Source organism: Falco biarmicus, chromosome 10 (genome assembly GCF_023638135.1).
Source record: "Falco biarmicus isolate bFalBia1 chromosome 10, bFalBia1.pri, whole genome shotgun sequence".
Lineage (NCBI taxonomy): Eukaryota > Metazoa > Chordata > Aves > Falconiformes > Falconidae > Falco > Falco biarmicus.
In genome coordinates, this window is record NC_079297.1 from 11,800,752 (window position 1) to 11,818,539 (window position 17,788).

The window sequence follows — 17,788 nt, forward strand, 5'->3', positions numbered from 1 at the left end:
ATCTGCCCTGGTTGCCTTTTGTTCTCCATCGCACCTTGCTTCCTCTGGGGTCCCAGCCCCTTGCCATTTTCACCAAGCCCACCCCTACCTGCTGTTGTTTGCTGAACAATGCTGCCTGTTTATGCCCTCAACTTGCTTCAGAATGCTGCCCTCAGCAGCTCAGAGTGCAAATCATTCTCTGAAGCCTTTTCCATTTATTTACTTTATCCTTTCCCACTTCCTTTTCCTCCTGTCCTTTCCATCCCCATGACTCATACAATTTTGTTCCCTTTTGCTATTTTGCTTTTACATAATATTGCTCTTCTGGCCCATTTGTAGCTCCACTCCACTCTTAATTGCTTTGACAACAGAAACTCCCCAAAAGTATCTCTCCTCACGTTTGCTCATCACAAAGTTTTTTTTGTAAGCTTAATAACACCTTTTCATCACCCACCACCTTCTTCAACTACATGTGTTATCCCATCAGGAAATATCCCAAAGCACTGTTGGCTTCTAAAGAGTTATCCTTTCTTTTTTGTCTCTTAAAATACAGACAAAATAGAGAGTTGGATATAGGCAACCTCTCTTAATACATGCCCTTAATGCTCTTTTCCTTTCTCTTCAAACTCTGTCCTTTATGGCTGTGTTTGGTTTTGTTATCACCCTAAAAATTAACTGAGGCAAAACCCATTCATCTCCCTGTTCTTAGAATAATCAGATCAAGATCTTGACTAGAATCTTTCAGGTCTTTTTTTCACTCTTTTCTGAAGCATTTTATTCCATATCGCTAAGGAAACTTCTCTCTGAACTTCTAATCCTTATCACTGGGACAAGCTATACTGGAAAGATGACACTAATCATGTATCATGTAGTTAACCTTATGGCTCTGCAAAACCTAGTACTATGATTTAAAATTTACCTTACACTGTGTTCAAAATTGTGTATTGAGGCTTTCAAAATCATCCCCGTTTCTTATGTATTTTTCTCTAACCCTTCTTCTTTTTGTTGTCTCCCTGGCACAACCTTTCCTCTCCTGTATTTCTTTTCCTCCACTTTTTGAGGTGTCATTTTTCTACGTTCCAAAAGACAACACTGGGATTACCTTTTCCTGTCTCCCTGGTCTGTGAGATTCCACTCCTATTTGTTGGAAATCTTATCTCTTTCATTGGTGGCCTCTGGATTTTAAAATAATTATTGTTGATCTAGTCTTTATGTGATGATTTATCCCTATCTCTGTATTCTAGCATTCCTGTCTCTAGTGAGTCCACTTTAAGGAATTAATTGGGTGGGATAGTTCTTTAAAATTGTCAGACTGTATTGCTAAGTTTATTATAATGTTGAATTATAACACTTGTCCTTGGGCTCAAATCCAGGCCCAGTGCAGTAAGGTGCCCTTCCACAAATTCATATGAATATTTGACGAGCTAGAAACAAAATGAATATATCTGCTTTATACTCAATACGGCATATTTCATCCCAAGGATGTAGGAGGAAGGTCAGGAAGGGGAAGAAGAGGAAACAAAAGGAAATATTTGTCGACCTCATGTTTGGTTAATACACAGAAAAGAGTAGCCTAGGCAGAAAGAGGGCAGTTTTTCCCACCTAACCTAGCCAGTGGGCTTGGGGGCAGTCTCAAAAGCAGGATTTCTACCTAGTTGTGAGATGGCATTTTTACAAGTGGCACTCCATGAATAATTAGCTACTCTGGCAAGGAGTCTAGCGCTGAGCACTTGGAATATTTTCAGCAGGATAATATTCACTCTGTGGTATGAAATCTGTTAATAGGTTTGTGTACTCAAGACTCAGATCAGCCTTCAGCCCGAGTCAAACATGTGCTGTTGTTACCATAAACAACCACAGAAAAAACCAGAAGCAAACTGTTCTTTGCAGGGAATGTAAAATGGACATTCGTTAGACAAGAGTGCACAATGCCAGTTTGTTTTCCTCATACCACTCTCAGAACAGGATGGAGTTCAGAAACAAAAAGATCTGTCTGACTGAGGCTGTGTGATTTGGATCCACCTCCTCTACAGGAAAAGTCCCTCTATGGCTGCTCCTCTGCATCCACGCCAAACGGCACTTCATGTCACAAGGAGGTCCACTGATTTCAGTGAAGCTACTCCCAGAAGAAAGTATCAATCCACTCAGGGGAATGCACTCAAATCTGATTAATTTTCCTATCACGTTACTAACATCTACTGGAGCTCTTAATCTTTCTGTAATGCAACCCATTAGTGACTTTATTTTTCTCTTCCACATTTTGTCTTCTATGCAGTAGGCACAAACAAATACAAAGTGATGTCAGCCTGGAACAAAGGATTTCCATAGAAGTATATTTAAAATAAAATTATTTCCTTCTATAATTCAGGCAACTATTACATATGGCAGCTTTCCTATCAGCCCAAATTTCACAACACTTTTTGTTAACAATGCATATTTATTCTACTTTCCTGTCTTTTTTGAATAATAAATACTAATTCCTCTTCTTCTAGGCATACTCATTAATCTGTTTGTCAACAAATTAAATGCTATTATCTTGCCAGTGCTATTGTTTCCAACTGCCTAAGTGCTCTGGTGCCTCCCCATGCACTCTGAACATGAGGATGCTGAATGTTCATTAATACAGAGAGTTTGTATTCCAAACAACATAAAGCTGAGCCAAAAGATTTGTGACGTGGCAGCTGGGGGTGCCCACTGCTAGGAGTTTTATTAAGAGATGCCCTAGAATGGTTTGGAGGGAAAGGTTTAGACAATCCAGAGTGCCAGAAGGAGCAGGATTTGTCATTTATCCAGCCCAAGCAGTTTGGACATCTCTCATGCTTTGCTCTGGTGAGACCCCATCTGCAGGACTGTGTCCAGCTCTGGAGTCCTTTAGCACAGGAAAGATGTGGACCTGTTGGAGTGGGTCCACAGGAGGCCACAAAAATTATCAGAGGGCTAGAACACCTCTCCTATAAAGAAAGGCTGAGAGACTTGGTGTCACGCAGTGTGGAGAAGAGAAAGGTCTGGGGGAGACCTTATTGCAGCCTTTCAGTACTTAAAGGGGGCTGATAAGAAAGATGGGGACAGGCTTTCTTGCAGGGTCTGTTGCAATAGGACAAAGAGTAATGGTTTTAAACTGAAAGAGGGTAGATTTAGACTAGAGATAAGGAAGAAATTTTTTACAATGTGGGTGGTGAAACACTGGAACAGGTTGCCCAGACAGGTTTTAGATGGCCTATCCCTGGAAACATTCAAGAGCAGTTTGGGTTGGGCTCTGAGCCACCTGGTCTACTTGAAGATCTCCCTGCTTATTGCATGGGGATTTGGACTAGATGACCTTTAAGGGTCCTTTCTAACCCAAACCATTCTAAGATTCTATGCTGAGGAGAGACTTACTGATCTTCCCATTTGGATGAGTGCTTCACTTGCCAGGGTAGGAAAAATAACCCTCCTGGCTACTACTGAGCCTATAGTGGCTGGAAATGTAGTTTGGAGAGAGCCTGGCCATAGCTGGGGTCCTGGATCAGTCTCAGCCTCAAGCCCCTTTGTGGGTCCTCACATGATCTCAAAGGTCTTTTCCAACCTATCATTCCACAAATGATTCTATGTGCCAAGGCAGAGTTCAGGACATGTAACAGGGTGTGAGAGTCAAACAGTGAGGCACTGTGCAAGTTCAAGCACTGCCAGAGTCAGCTGGTATCTGAGCAGGTTTCAAGGATGTTAATTTTGGACTTCACTGTAATTCCACCTATGGCCTGCTTTAGCTTCAGGCCTTTCTGGATCTATTCCCCTGTGTCCTCACGACAGCCAGGTCAATTTGATGAACTGCTCAGTGATTCAGCCTGCACTAACTTGAACAGCCAAGTGCTTTTGCTATCTTTCATGAGACAATGCTGAAATGAGCACTGCTTCACCATCTCAAACTAAGGCTTTGGTTATTGAAGTTTTTCTGAAGTACTTCACCGATTCTCTGTTCCACATTAGCTGCTGAGATCCAACAGCAAATCTTTTTTATGGCAGGCTTTTCCTGGTTATCAACTTTAACCTCAGGAAAGACTCAACAGTTCTGGAGTCAGATACAGCAGGAAAAAACTTGGGATGCAAATTGAAGTCATGTATTAAATAAGATAAAAACTAAATTGCAAAAATAAATGTGCAACAAGTAATTGGAAAGTCAACTTTCATGTAATACTACCAGTTGATAATCTGTGCCCTTTGGCTGTGTGTTCCTAGCACAGAAGAGTACTCAGTTCCTAGCACAGAAGATTATTCACTCAGTAACTGTGCCACGACAGCTGCATGCTGTAAGAAAATTCATTGCAGTTCTCAAAAGTTGCTTTGCCTTGCTGTCTTCATTATTAAAAAAAAAAGTGAGCTAAAAAGGCTTTAGGGAAGTAAGGGATGCTCAGCAGTTTTCTCAGGAACATCAAAACTAACATTTCTATAATAACCGCATACATTTTATTCTTCACCTGCCTTGGCTGGTTGGCTATTTCACATAATAACGGTTTTCACTGTGGAAAAGTGCTTCTAGCTGTGTGCCATGTGTTCCTTTTTTCTGAATGTTCCTGGCATTGTCCCCTGGCCTATCATTATTATTAACTTCATGTTCCATTAATTTTACTTATCTTCCTACTAGCCAAGAAACCTTCAGCACCCACAGAAGAATTAGAAGATGCCAGCCTGTCAGCATCTGAAGACAGTCCACAAGCCTTACTTGTATCTGAATCTGCAGATTCCCCCCAGAAACAGACAGAAAGAAACCCAGCACAGCTTCCCAGCCCTCCGTTGCTCCCAGTGCCACCACCTAAGGCAATCTCCAAAATCACAAAGAACGTAACAGGTCAGTGATTACTGGTCAGTTAAAGACTTTCCCATCCCTTATGCATTGTTTGCCTACACAGGACAGTATGTAATTCCCCCCCCCCCCCCCCCATCTTTTATTAAGCCTATTGCCACAAACCGCTTTGAATCAAGCCAGTTATACTGAGTGAACAGAATGCTAATGATTTCAATGAACTGAGCGGTCTGGTTGCCTGATAACAACACACTGATATTTGTACTTCACATATTTATCTGAATCACTTGGGGAATTATTTGTTGTGAGTCTATTACACTAAACACATGTAAAACAAATGAAACCAACAGCAAACATCTGCTGAATCAGATGCTCATATTGATATGCCATAAAAGACAAGGAAGATTTAAACATTTTCATTACCTAGACTCCTACTGGATAACAGTACAACATCCAAAATCAAGTTCAAGTCAATAGGTTCTGTAGAGGTTTCTGTCTGAAGGGTTTGCAGGGTATCACAGGACACACAAGTGATACACCTGGCTCCCACAAAACAATCCTCTGTGCCAGACTTCATTGAACGTTTCAAAAGCAATTCCTCTGGACCTGATTTTCTAAAGTATTGCCAATGTTGTTACATTTTCCAACATGCTGGCACTTCAGAAAAGGTGTTAAAATGAATATGATTTTAGTTTGTTCCAATTTTTGGCCCCCCTACATATGGTAAAAGCAGTTAAAAGGGTTTTATTGCAAATTGGAATCAAGTACTGTCATCTAAATGTCAGACCTGTTGGATATTTAGACTTTTATTTGACAGCCATTATCTCAGCCCTGATTTGCATCCATACTCATCTACTGGCACAATGAATAGGGTTTTCCAAGTCAACAAAGTATCAGAGGGGCACTGCCATTTGACCACTGGGGTTCACAGAAAGTATTGAGGTTTTCAGTCTTTTTGAGGAAAACTGCAAGTATTTGTTTCCCATGGAAAACATCCATATTTTGTCCATACTTAAAAGTTGTAAGAGTTTAAGTGGGACCTGGATTCAAAATGGTATCATAATGTTCCTTGGGAGCTGCTGATCAAATTGCTCCAACATTCTGTGCTATGGGACAGGCTCTAGCCTGCCCCTCCCACCATGCAAAACAACAGGCATAACCAGGACGCCCCTTTGACAACTGATGAGAAGGCCATGCTCTCCAAGAGACATAGGCTATTTGGAAAACCTGACCCATACAGAGGGTAATGAGGTTTTACAGTCCCACCAGGCACCTCACAGCATTTTGAGTTGAGATATATACTGTGTCAGCAAAGTATTTCCTGTAACATCTAAGATATTATGAGTTTTGGTATTTCATTCTCATCTAAATTTTCCACGGAGAACAACTCTTAGTTTTCTCAATGAACCCAGTAATTATAGACCCTTTTTCAATAGTGATTATACATGTGTTTATTTTTGTGTGGATGTGGAGACAGTGGCAAGTTAAGACTAAACAAATACTGTCAATGAGTGAAAGGGAATACAAATGTATAGGGAGAGAGAAAGAGTGATTATGAAAGAAAAGCAAGATGAAGAGGTTGAAAAGCTCTTTTGTGTTTAGCTTTTTTTCCCCTTAGCAATGTTAGAGATACTGTTAGTAGATGAGTGAGGAATAAGCCAAACACCAATTAATCACAGAGAGAAAGGGAACAGGGCAAGGTGCCAAGACATCACTTTGCAAGATTATTCACTGAATAGCTGTCTTTAGGACAAATAAGGTGTGATCTAAGGAAACTCTCAACTCTTAATAATGGCTCAAGCTGCAATGAGGACACAATTGGTCCTTGACCTGTTCCAGGAACAAGCAGGTATAAATATAAAACAAAGTCTCCTCCCTTCCTGCTTTAGGGTTGAGCTGAACCCAGGGTTCTTGCTCTGAGAAAACATGGACACCCTCTCTCACTGTGCAGTGGTAGAAAGTGACTTAAGAGGTTTTTAGTTTTTCAACCCCTCAGGCCATGAGTCAATGGGCAATGACTGATCATAAATGTCCTTTGTGCATCTCCACAGCAGTGCATAATCAAAATCCCCTTGAGTGCTGAAAAAAATCTTCGCTTAGCAGAGGTTGGCTGTCTCCTGGCTGCAGCAACCATCCTGATCAGTGCAGAAAGAGCTTTGGGGTGGAAAGGTGTCTCATTGCCAAGACATTGCACATTGGGCACCTAGACACTTGAAGAAATGCCCTTGTGCTTTCATACATTTCAGGTTTTAAATAGGGAAACTTCTGGACTAGCTTGACCCCTGTCTCCTGAATGCATAGGCAGATCACCAGGCTGGAGCACTTTTCCTATGAAGACAGGCTGAGAGAATGGGGATTCTTCAGCCTGCAGAAGAGAAGCCTCTGGGGAGGCTACAAAGCAGCCTGCCGGTACCTAAAGGGGGACTACAATAAGCTGAAGAAGGGCTTTTTTACAAGGAGGGTAGATTGAGATGAGGTATTAGGAAGAAATTCTATACTGTGAGGGTGGCAAGGCACTGGAACAGGTTGCTCAGAGAAGTGGTGGATGCCCCATCCCTGGAAGTGTTAAGGTCAGGTCAGATGGAGCTTTGAGCAACCAGATCTGGTGGAAGGTGTCCCTGCCCACGGCTGGGGGATTGGAACTAGCTGTTCTTCAAGGTCCCTTCCAACCCAAACCATTCTATGATTCTATGAATGAATCTCTGGCCGTTGGTTAGAGTTCTGAGTTGGAGGGAGAGAAATGTGCAAAAATTTCTTCTAAAAATGAAAAAATGTTAGACCTTTCTTAGAATAAGAGAGATTTTATTGTGGATGCAACTTCCTTCAGTGAAGGATGCTTTATTTCTTACCTCAAAAATGTGAAAAAGAGACCAGGCTTAGCGTTGCCACTCTCAAATTTTTGATGTTTGAGTTTGCTCATAGTTACAGGAGCTCTTCTTCCTACTTGTGCTCTTGCTGTTGCCCTCAGTAATTCTGCTCTCCAACCTCGAGAAGCCAAGCTCTGTTTGCAGCACTACCCTTACGCAGTTGTACCAGATTTCCAGCAGTGAACTTAAGAAAAGGCATATAGTTGGTAACCATTATGCAGGATTCTGGGTCTGAGAGGAAATATTTAACAACTGAAGTTAATATTCAAACCTACTTTTGTTGTCTCCAGTTTTCTAGTAAATTACCCTGCTAATAGGAACCAAGTCCTTTTTCCATGGGTATTTCAGGATAATCCTGGCCTGAGCAGAAGCTTTTCTCTGCTATGAACTGAAGGATTTATCTCAAAAGTAAGTGAAAAAAGTGAAAATGATCTGTGAAAACAAGTTTGTACAAAAGCTGTACAAGCTGTGTCAGTTTAAATTCCTATTTAAAACACTAGGTGGCAACAAGAGGAAAGAAATACTCTTTTGTGTGACAAACTCCCATTGCCTTTCTATACTCAGACCGAGCTATTGGTGTAAAAGCCATACGCCAGAGGCTTGGGATGGAGATACACGGGAAAGGGGAAAGGAGAAGAGACCTGCAGAACAGAAAAACTAATCAGCATCTTTCTCAGGCCAGATGTTCTTAAAAGTATGAAACTACCAAATTTAAAGCCAGGGAAATGTCTACTGTGATTTGGGCTCAGGTGCTAGAAAAATGTATATATCAAAGTCTAATTTCTAAAAAAAATGCTTATATTGCATAAAAATACATGAATCTGGGGGTAAAATAAGCTTAGATTGCCCCATCCTTCTTTTTTCTTCTTAAGTGCTCAATACCACATCTTTCATTTGGATTTCATTTGGCAAGTTTTGTTATGCAAACATTAGCCCTGTATTAGAATTATTTTGGCATTTCCTCAACTGGCATACGAAAGACAGAGGTCTAAGCTGTGCAGAAATCACAGAGGAGCAGATAACAGAAATCGGTACATTTTGTCCTGACTGAGAAACACAGTGCATAAATTTTAATACAGTCTGCCAAAGTCCAGCACAGAAAGTGCTAGATTGGAAAGCCACCACAGTACAAGCCATTGGTGGTTACAAGGAACAATACTGGCAACCAAAAATACATTGGTGGGCTGGAAAAAGTGAACGTGATACTGTGGGAAAGAGGGGAAATGGGACAGGCATCTATTTTGCTAGCTCAGAGATCTGGGTCTATGTAGTAGTATGCGTGTTTTGAATTCAGATAGTTACTCAGCTTAACCAGTTACCTCCTAGCAAGAACAAAACATCACCATTTTCCTCTGTTCAACACAACAAATTAATTTAGTGCAGAATCTGTGTGCAAAAAAATAAGAAGGATTACACAACTTCTTGTGCTCTTGTTTTTTGACAGCAGGAAGTGAAATCGATGACCCAGCCATGAAATCGCCTCCTTCTACTATTCTGAAGAATTACGTCATTGTTGGTTCCTCCCAAATCTCAGGACAAGCTGCCCTCTTCCATCCCTCTGGCCAGAAAAGTTCAGATACCCATGTCAGAGGACAGGTAACACCACCAACTGGTTCCCCTCACCTGGCTGCCGTCCACCTGCCTTTACCTCCCAGCAGAGTCATTGAAGAACTCCACAGGGCTCTGGCCACCAAACACCGGCAGGACAGGTACCTACAACCTCTTGGCTATATGGGTGCATGAGGAGAGTTATTCCACTAAATCATTTTTCTTGGTGCATGCTTCTGGCCTGTTAGCATTTTATTTAGTCCTACAGCTTGTGTTTGCCTTCCTCTTGATGTCACTACTTTGAACATCAATCTCTGGTTAAAGTGCTTAATTTGGCAGTTAATTCAAAATATGTTCTTCCTTTATAAGGAGGCTACTGTAACATGGAAATAGGTTTTCAAACAGGTAGAATCATTTGATAGCCTTTGAACTATTGGAAAAGAAGGTCTCCCCACAAGATACCAGATTAAAGTAGCTAAGGCATATATCCTGCTCTATCTGTACTCTACATATGAAAATGTTGCTATTGCAGTATATGTCTCTTGGCTTATACATGAGCATATACGGTATCCACTTTTAATACAAATGCTTGTGTAGGAGTACATTGGGTACTTTGTCTGGTTTTCATTATAAGCCCTCCTGTGTATTAGAGGAGGACAGAGATAACCTTTTCCATCATAGAGCTTTGGAGTTAAGTTGGTAACATTTCTTAATTCTGTAACAGTTATTGTCATGGGGAATAGATTAATACAATATTATTTCCAGGCCCTGTTAAACCTTTGTCATGATTGTAAAATATCAGAACGGTAATATTTTATGCCATGTATGTTTTATATTAGAAGGACGTGCTGCGTGGGTTTTTTTAATCAGTACAGTGTAACATGTGGCTGGATATTAAAGAAATAAATTAGTCACCACCCTTCTGTACCTTATTTTTATGAAAGAGATAGGAAAGTAGATCTGTGTTAGCTGTTCTCAACACAGTCTTGAGAATGCCATCTTGCTTTGTCCCATGTTGATCTCTCTACCTTAGCCTTTACAAGCTACAAGACATTCTGCTCACTCTCATATAATGATAAGTCCTACTTGTAGCAACAGAACAGTCTTTTGTAAAAACTGGGCTGTACATCTTCTATCCACAGCTTCCATGGAAGAGAAAGCAAAGGTTCTCCAAAAAAAAGAGTAGATGTCCGTCCATCCAGAACATCTAGCATTGAGCGCAACAAAGAAAAAGAGAACTCACTGAGTTACAGCAGTGATTCAGAAAATAAGTGGAACTCAGTTAAAGAGTCAGATGAGAACAAAGAAAATATGATCATGAACTCAGAGCTCAAGGAAGACACTGTTTTTTATCAGGATGAGGAAGTTTTGAATGACTCTGTTATTTCTGGTAAGGAAAGTCACTTATTATATTATAAAGATATGATATCGTAGCCTAATGGAATGCTCTAAACAAGGCAGCATGCAGCAGAAAATACTGAGCAGTATAAATTCCTCTATTGCCACATCAACTTTTTGCAAGGAATCCTGGTGAAAAGCTGAAGTTAAATTTGAGTCATAGTGACTGTGAACATGTTTGTCTTGGTAAGTACTTGGTAGGTACTGCATGCTATGACAATGTTTAGAGTTACATAAGTCAATATACCTGTATGCTTTACCCTTTTAGGTACTTATGTACCCTTTATACCACTATATATATGAATGACAGGACTTGCAGACACATCTAACTGTCAGCAGAGAAAGCTTTCTGCACACCCAGCACCAATACTATGGACTGTTATTCCAGGGCAGTGATGGTACAGTGAAAAGTGAAAGAGAACAATGAATCTAGGAAGGACAAACGTCCAGAGAAAATATCTTAAAGAAGAAAGTTGCTTTCCATTTGGTCAATTTTACCCTTTCTTGAGACATATGGGGATTGCATTGTATAAACCTGAGCAATTATTTTATAGTAGGCAAAATAATTGTCTCATGTTAGAAAAAATTATTTTTCATTCAAGTTTTTAATGTTTTCCATGTTAGCAAGACAAGGATTCAATCTGAAATGAATCCTTCAACCTCTTCACCAATGCATTCAAAGAAGGCAGGCAGAAAAAAATTCATCAAAAAATAATTGTGATAACAGATCAAGGATGAATTTTAAAAGGTGTCTATTAGTATAAGCCAGCAGACAGGACACGTGAGTTCTGCTAAGACACCTAGTAGCAGAATAGACTACTGTTATAAAGCAAAAGATCATTTTATTTAAAAATGCTGAAGATCACTGTGGACCGCCTTGTCCTTGCAGGTTGTAAATATGCATTTACAAACCCCCCTAATTTCTTGTCCAGTTCTGGTGGCTTGCTCGGCTGGTGTTTAAGTTCAGGCACATTTTATAGGCACGCCAAAAATCCAGGCCATGCGAGTTTCAGCTGTTTGATGTCTAAGGAGGCTGCCATGGACAGGTACCTGGCAAGCTGGCTCACACAGCTGCTTCACACCTGGACTTCTGTGGTTTGAGTGGTACAGCCTCAGCTCCCGAGGAGACAACAGCTTTGGGGATGTGACTGCTGCCCATTTACTCAGCACAAGCTGGGACATAAGCAAAGCATTTCTGGTCTTGACACTGCGTGGCACTGCTTGTGCCAGCATTCATTCAAATGCATCCGTTTACATTTCAGAGAGGAAGGAGAGATGCAGTAGTGACAGGGAAACCACCAGAATAATTCCCTGAGAAGCTCCAGACTCTTTCTAGTTTAAAAAATTTGGGCTGGTTGGCAAGTCAGGAGGTAAAACTATCCATTAATCCAAAGTTGTTTTACAATTAGTGTACTGCCTTAGTACCTCACCAACTTTGCCATTGCACATGCAGGACAGTGTGCATCAGCGCAACAACCCTGAGGAGATAGGTACAGGTCACAGATAACTCTGGAAAAAGTGAGGAACTGTACCCTGGCTTTCCATTAGCACCCTACTCAATAAATAATCTTCAAAACCTCTAAAAACACAAGGCAAACCAGTATTGTACACAAGCTTAAAAAAATAATGTAACTAGCATGTAGTCCACAACTGATTCCACAAGCAAGGTCTTTCCATCAGCACACAGTATTAGAATTTGTCATTTGCTTGATAGAAAGAACAGAAAACATAGGAAATTAAATGTCAAGATTCAACTGAATTAAAATAGGAACTTTTGTCAGGAACCTGCAGACCAAGCATGAAAAAGGTATGAATTTTCAAAGCATTTATTGTTGACCTAGGTGAGTTGCCATAAATCATGAAACAAGTCACAGCCAAGATCCTGCTTGAGATAGCTTGGTCATGGGGCTGACCAGCACTGAACATGCCATATTGACCAGGAAAAATAACCCTTAGGAAGAAAATAATTAAACAAGGGTCTTTGCAGGTTCACTTTCTACTGAGATAATGATCAGGAAGAATTTGCCTCAGGGTGCTGAAAAAGGATGTGGGCAAAACTAGTTTGGGGATTTATTTCCTCTTTGTTCTCTGGTTTTGTTTTACTCATTTGTTTATTAACTCTGAAACATCAGATACAGGTTTTTGCAGCAGGTGGAATAACAGAACTGGCCACCAGTGGGCAGGTCAAGATGAAAACAGGTAGATTACCCAGGTTTCCTGGCATGTCTTCCTGAAGGGGGTAACATCATCTCTGTCTTTTCACTTTGTCAGGCAGGTATTTTTTTCCCCCAGGAATCAACCCAATTGATCAGGAATGTGGAATGGCTCCTTAGGCTAGTAGGTCAGCATTAATACCAACCTCTTACATTTTTATTTGGTGAAATACCCTGAAGTATCGGTACCCAGCATATACAGACCACAGGAGTGGCTATAGCACAAGCCTTTTAGAAATCCAGACATCTGGATGAAGTGAGCACAGCTTATTCTGAGTGGGTTACATGCTCTCTACGTCTCTAATGCAACAGCAGGATTTGGGCTAAAGTTGAGATTTTTCAGATATGATTTCTGTTTTTAATTTCACTAAGTAGTAGACTTTTTCTGAGTGTGCAGCAGAGTAGCCTGGGAGGAGTCAAGGCCTTGAAAAGAAGCTTCATTTTACTTTGTTTCAAGCAAAATATTGCATTATTCCATCTCACTTTGTAATACAAGCCTCTAGGGCATACACTGAGCTAGCTTAAGCCAATGTCTCCACATCTGCTTCAAAACCTCACCTCTTGCAAAAAGGTCCAGTCTTCGAACTGCAGAGCATCTGTTTCAGCTGGCCTTTAATGAGATGAGGACAGCAGAAAATAAGCCTTGACCTCATCTGAGCAAATAAGCACTGTGATTCTAAGCCTTGCCCTCCCACAATTCAAAGATCAGGTGAAGTATGGTATGACAAGTAGTTTTATAATAGGCTGAAGGGAGTGGGGATAGCAGTGCATGCTTATACCTTAGCTGTCACCAATGAATGGGAGAATAATCTTTTAGGGTGCATTGCCAAAAGAAGGGTTTGCTACACAGGTAGAGCTCCCTTGTTTCCTTCTAAGCAGTTCTGAACAGAGACATATGCATGTGCTGTGGAGTGTATACATATATTGCTTTCAGTGCACCCAAGATGCACTGAACTGCCTGCAAATGCACTTACACAGATGGCCAGCACATGGGCGGTGTGTCTGTCATGTTCTGGAGACACTGGGCTTAATGTGCGTGTGCAGTCTCTCCGCAGCAATCTCCTGACATGACCAAATTCCTCTTACCTCCTGTTTAAAATTTCCAGGTGAAAATGAGAACATGTTCAGGGATACCCAGGAGTCTGCTAGCCTCAAACGTGCTTCAGATTGTTTCCAGGAGGAATTCTGTGGGTTCCTGTGCTGTATGGCTCAAGTACTGCAAACGCCCAGTCTGCACCCACTCCCAGTGTGGGGAAGCTTGAAAAACCTCAACCAGTCCCAAGTCTGTGGCTTCATGAGCCAAATGTTTTTGATGGAGTCATATATTCTGTTAGCAGAAAGCTCTGTGTGACATCAGCCAAATCATTTAACTTCTTTGCCCATCTGTTAAATGTATACCTACCACTTCACAGAGGACTGTGTGGTTTAATTTAATTAATGTTTGCAACAGACTTTGAAAGCATTAGGAGGAAGGTGCTAAATAAGGGCACAGCTTTTAGACACTAAGTAGGGTTTTGAGCTAATTATGGTTCCTAAAAAGTTTCATTTTAGACCACTGCAACTATCAAGAGACTTGTCTCTGCTCACACAGGGAGATCTAACTACTCTCTGCCCCAGTCTTCCCAAAATGTATGCATGGATGTGGTAGTGGCTCCTCCCCTCAACATAAAGAAATTCAAGATCAGTACTGATAATAATAATAATGTAGGTCCACATATCCCTAGCAAATAAAACCCCAAAGTTTGGGGATGAGAATCTATTAAGGGTTTAGAATCTTGCCAACCTCCAGAGCATCCTTTAAAAAATAGACTAATCCTATCTCAAATGCCAAACAAAAATACCAATTAAATGTCATTTTCTTTAAAAATGAGGTGACCTTTTCTAGAAAAGGTGAAACATAAAATTAAACCCCCCAAACTTTAAAGTAAAAAGGAACTAAACCAAAATAACCTCCTATTACACACCATGTTCCCAAGATGAAGCAAATATAAAGATTTAACTGTAGTTCCTGTGTACCCTGACAATACTCGGAACCCCACCTGACTGGTGCTACTCTGCAATGGTGATTTTTGGACTCTGCTGAAGCCCTGGACTGGACACCAGAAAAGTCAGTACAACACAGTAGAGATGTGCAAGGATCTGGTGTAAATTTACTTGCTGTTGTGGTTTAGCCCCAGCCAGTTGTTAAGTACCATGCAGCCACTCACTCACTCCCCCCTCACACAGGGGGCTGGGGAGGAGAATCAGAAAGGAATGTAAAACTCAAGGGTTGAGATAGGAACAGTTTAATTATTGAGACAAAATAAAAAAAAAATAGAGCAATAATAATAATATTTATGACAATAACAGTTAAAATGAAAAGGAGGGAGAAGGGGAGAGGAGTGAAATCCAAAGGGAAGGGAGAACAGAAAACAAGTGATGCCCAATACAGTTGCTCAACACCTGCTGACTGATGCTCAGCAGTCCCCAAGCAGCGATCCACAGACACCAGCCAGACCCCCTCCCCGCCCAGTTTATATACCGAGGATGATGTCCCATGGTATGGAATATCCTTTTGGCTAGTTCAGGTGAGCTGTCCTGGCTGTGTCCCCTCCCAGTTTCTTGTGCCCCTCCAGGCCTCCCACCAGCACGGCCTGAGAAACCGAAAAGTCCCCGACCCAGTACAAACACCAACCAGCAACAACTGAAAACATCAGCGTGTTATCAACACTGTTCCCACACCAAATCCAAAACACAGCACTGCATTAGCCACCAAGAAGAAAATTAACTCTATCCCAGCTGAAACCAGACTTGCTTACAACCTACCTGTGACATGACTGCTGGAAGGCTGCAGTCCTACCAGTATGACTCAGCAGCTCACTGGTTTAAATAGCACTTCTCTGTTCTTTCCCCCCCCATCACAAGAAAGCTGCCCCTCATAAAATATGGACATCACCTCAGACTTTCAGTCTGCATTTGAAAATAAAGATGGCTTTCTAATTTACAGCCATTTTATTGCGTACCCTTCCAAACACATGGCAAAATGGTTTTGTAAGCTCAGGAGTCCAATTTTCATTTGTTTAGCCTGATGAAGTCTAAAGAGTTACACCAGAGATAGAGGAACACCTAAGCTCAAACACAGTTCCCTCCAGTAAGAATGAAAGGATGTTTCTAATGTCATCGGAGGGGCAGCATCAAGGACTCAGCATCCAGCACACTGAAGAGCTGTATACTCCTACTCAAAACAGTCACTTCATGTTCTCCTAAGAACTGTTCTTTTGTAATGGCAATGTTTTAGGTTGCGTGGTTTGATGGAAAACATGTGTTACCATGTTTTTAAAATAAGCACGACAGGTCATGCAATCACAGTATGTATTTGTGCCTCTTCATGCCCAAATGCCCAACTAAATTGACTGCATTCTGCAGGTCATCATAAAACCTGGCCTTTTCTTTTATGCCTTGTAGTATTTGCCCCTGCTCTCTTCAGAGGGAAAGGCTGAATGTCAACAGTATAGTATTGATTGCTAAATGAAATTCTGTTACGACTCACTGTCACGCTGGACAGAATGTAAACATACAGAATGGCTTACAATCAGTGTTTGTTACACACGGTGTCTGATAACAATTCTGATTTTCTAATGCCAGAAAACCAGAATGACATTTACTATATGTATGTGCATGTGTGTGCGTGCATATAGGCACACATTCCAAGCAACAACTTCGATTGCTTCAGTTACCATTACCTATTCCTCATTATACCTAGTGACTCGGAGAGGAATGTGTGCATGTCCTGGCCACTCCTGAAACTGAGCAATCCAGTCCTTCTGCAAAGGAACCACTACATGGTTCAGGAAAGGAGGATTGCTCTGGACTACAGGGATGCTCAGAAGACTGAAGCAAGATGCACAGCCTTTGACTTCTAAACTAGTGATGTGAATGTGTCAGCTGCAAGTAATTTTCACCCGAGAGCACTGCTTCCTTATAATGGATAACAAAGATAACAGAAGAATATGATCCTTCGCCATTTGGAAGCAGTTTTGTGTCAAAGCCCTGCATAACTGTAGTGCTACTTACTTATATTAACGTGTACAACTGCTCATTGCACGTTAACATACAGATCACTGTCAGCCTGTGGGTTTCCTGCTCTTCATATGTTCATGTTTCATCTCCAGGAGCTGTCTTTCTAATAGCTTTCCTCTCAATGCATATCCCAGGTACTTTGCCAAGAAAATGCAAGAAAGAACTGCTGGCAGTAAAACTACGAAACAGACCAAGTAAGCAGGAGCTGGAAGACAGGAATATTTTCCCAAGGAGGACAGATGAGGAAAGACAGGAAATCCGGCAGCAAATTGAAATGAAACTCTCAAAGTAAGTCTACCTAAGAACAGGGAGGAACCTCCCTTTATGATGGAGCATCCTCTCAGTACTATCAGATGAGACACTGTCACCCACCAAGTTAATTTCCTGCACTGAATCATACACAAACTAATAGAGCACATTTTTAGCTGTCAATCAGCCATACGAAAAAAAAATCTTAACTCCCAGTTCAGTCAGGATTCCCTTGATTTCATTAGAAAACAAGAGAGATGTCAATGTGGGAGACAAAATTCTGCCAAATGTACCTGCAGCTCCACTGATGTAAACAAGTTTTAGAGGTCCTCCAGAAAGGATAATAAATAAAATTTATTATCCTAAAAATAATAATATAATTATTTATTAACCAGATTTTGCTTTGTCAGCAATAACTGAATTTGAGGATAAAGGCAATTGTTATAGCTGCATATATGCATTGGTGGCTTTCAGGAAGAAGCAGCTTCAGCAGCATTGCCCTCCCATGGGTGAGGTGTTTGTGTTAAGTTCAGCAGCAGGGATGGTCTGGTTTTCATCAGTAACCAGGGCAACAGGGTAGAGCTATGAGACAAATAGCATTACTGTGGCATGTAGCCTAAAGCAAAGATTTAAGGTAACTGAGAGACTCAGACTGCACCATTTGGTTTTTGTGTGTGTTTTTTTAGGAGCTACAT

At 41.1% G+C, this 17,788-nt stretch overlaps 1 protein-coding gene across 2 annotated transcripts in view; it reads left to right on the plus strand.

Moving 5' to 3' along the window:
* The window catches only part of PHACTR3 (phosphatase and actin regulator 3), a 114,104-nt gene that overhangs the window by 67,407 nt on the left and 28,909 nt on the right, over positions 1-17,788 (plus strand). The window contains exons 5-8 of one of the 2 annotated variants that reach the window (XM_056354865.1): positions 4,601-4,804; positions 9,071-9,335; positions 10,317-10,564; positions 16,979-17,132. In XM_056354865.1, the coding sequence (XP_056210840.1) occupies positions 4,601-4,804; positions 9,071-9,335; positions 10,317-10,564; positions 16,979-17,132 (871 nt within the window). The remainder of the gene's footprint in view (positions 1-4,600; positions 4,805-9,070; positions 9,336-10,316; positions 10,565-16,978; positions 17,133-17,788) is intronic. The other variant, XM_056354866.1, reaches the window with a different exon arrangement.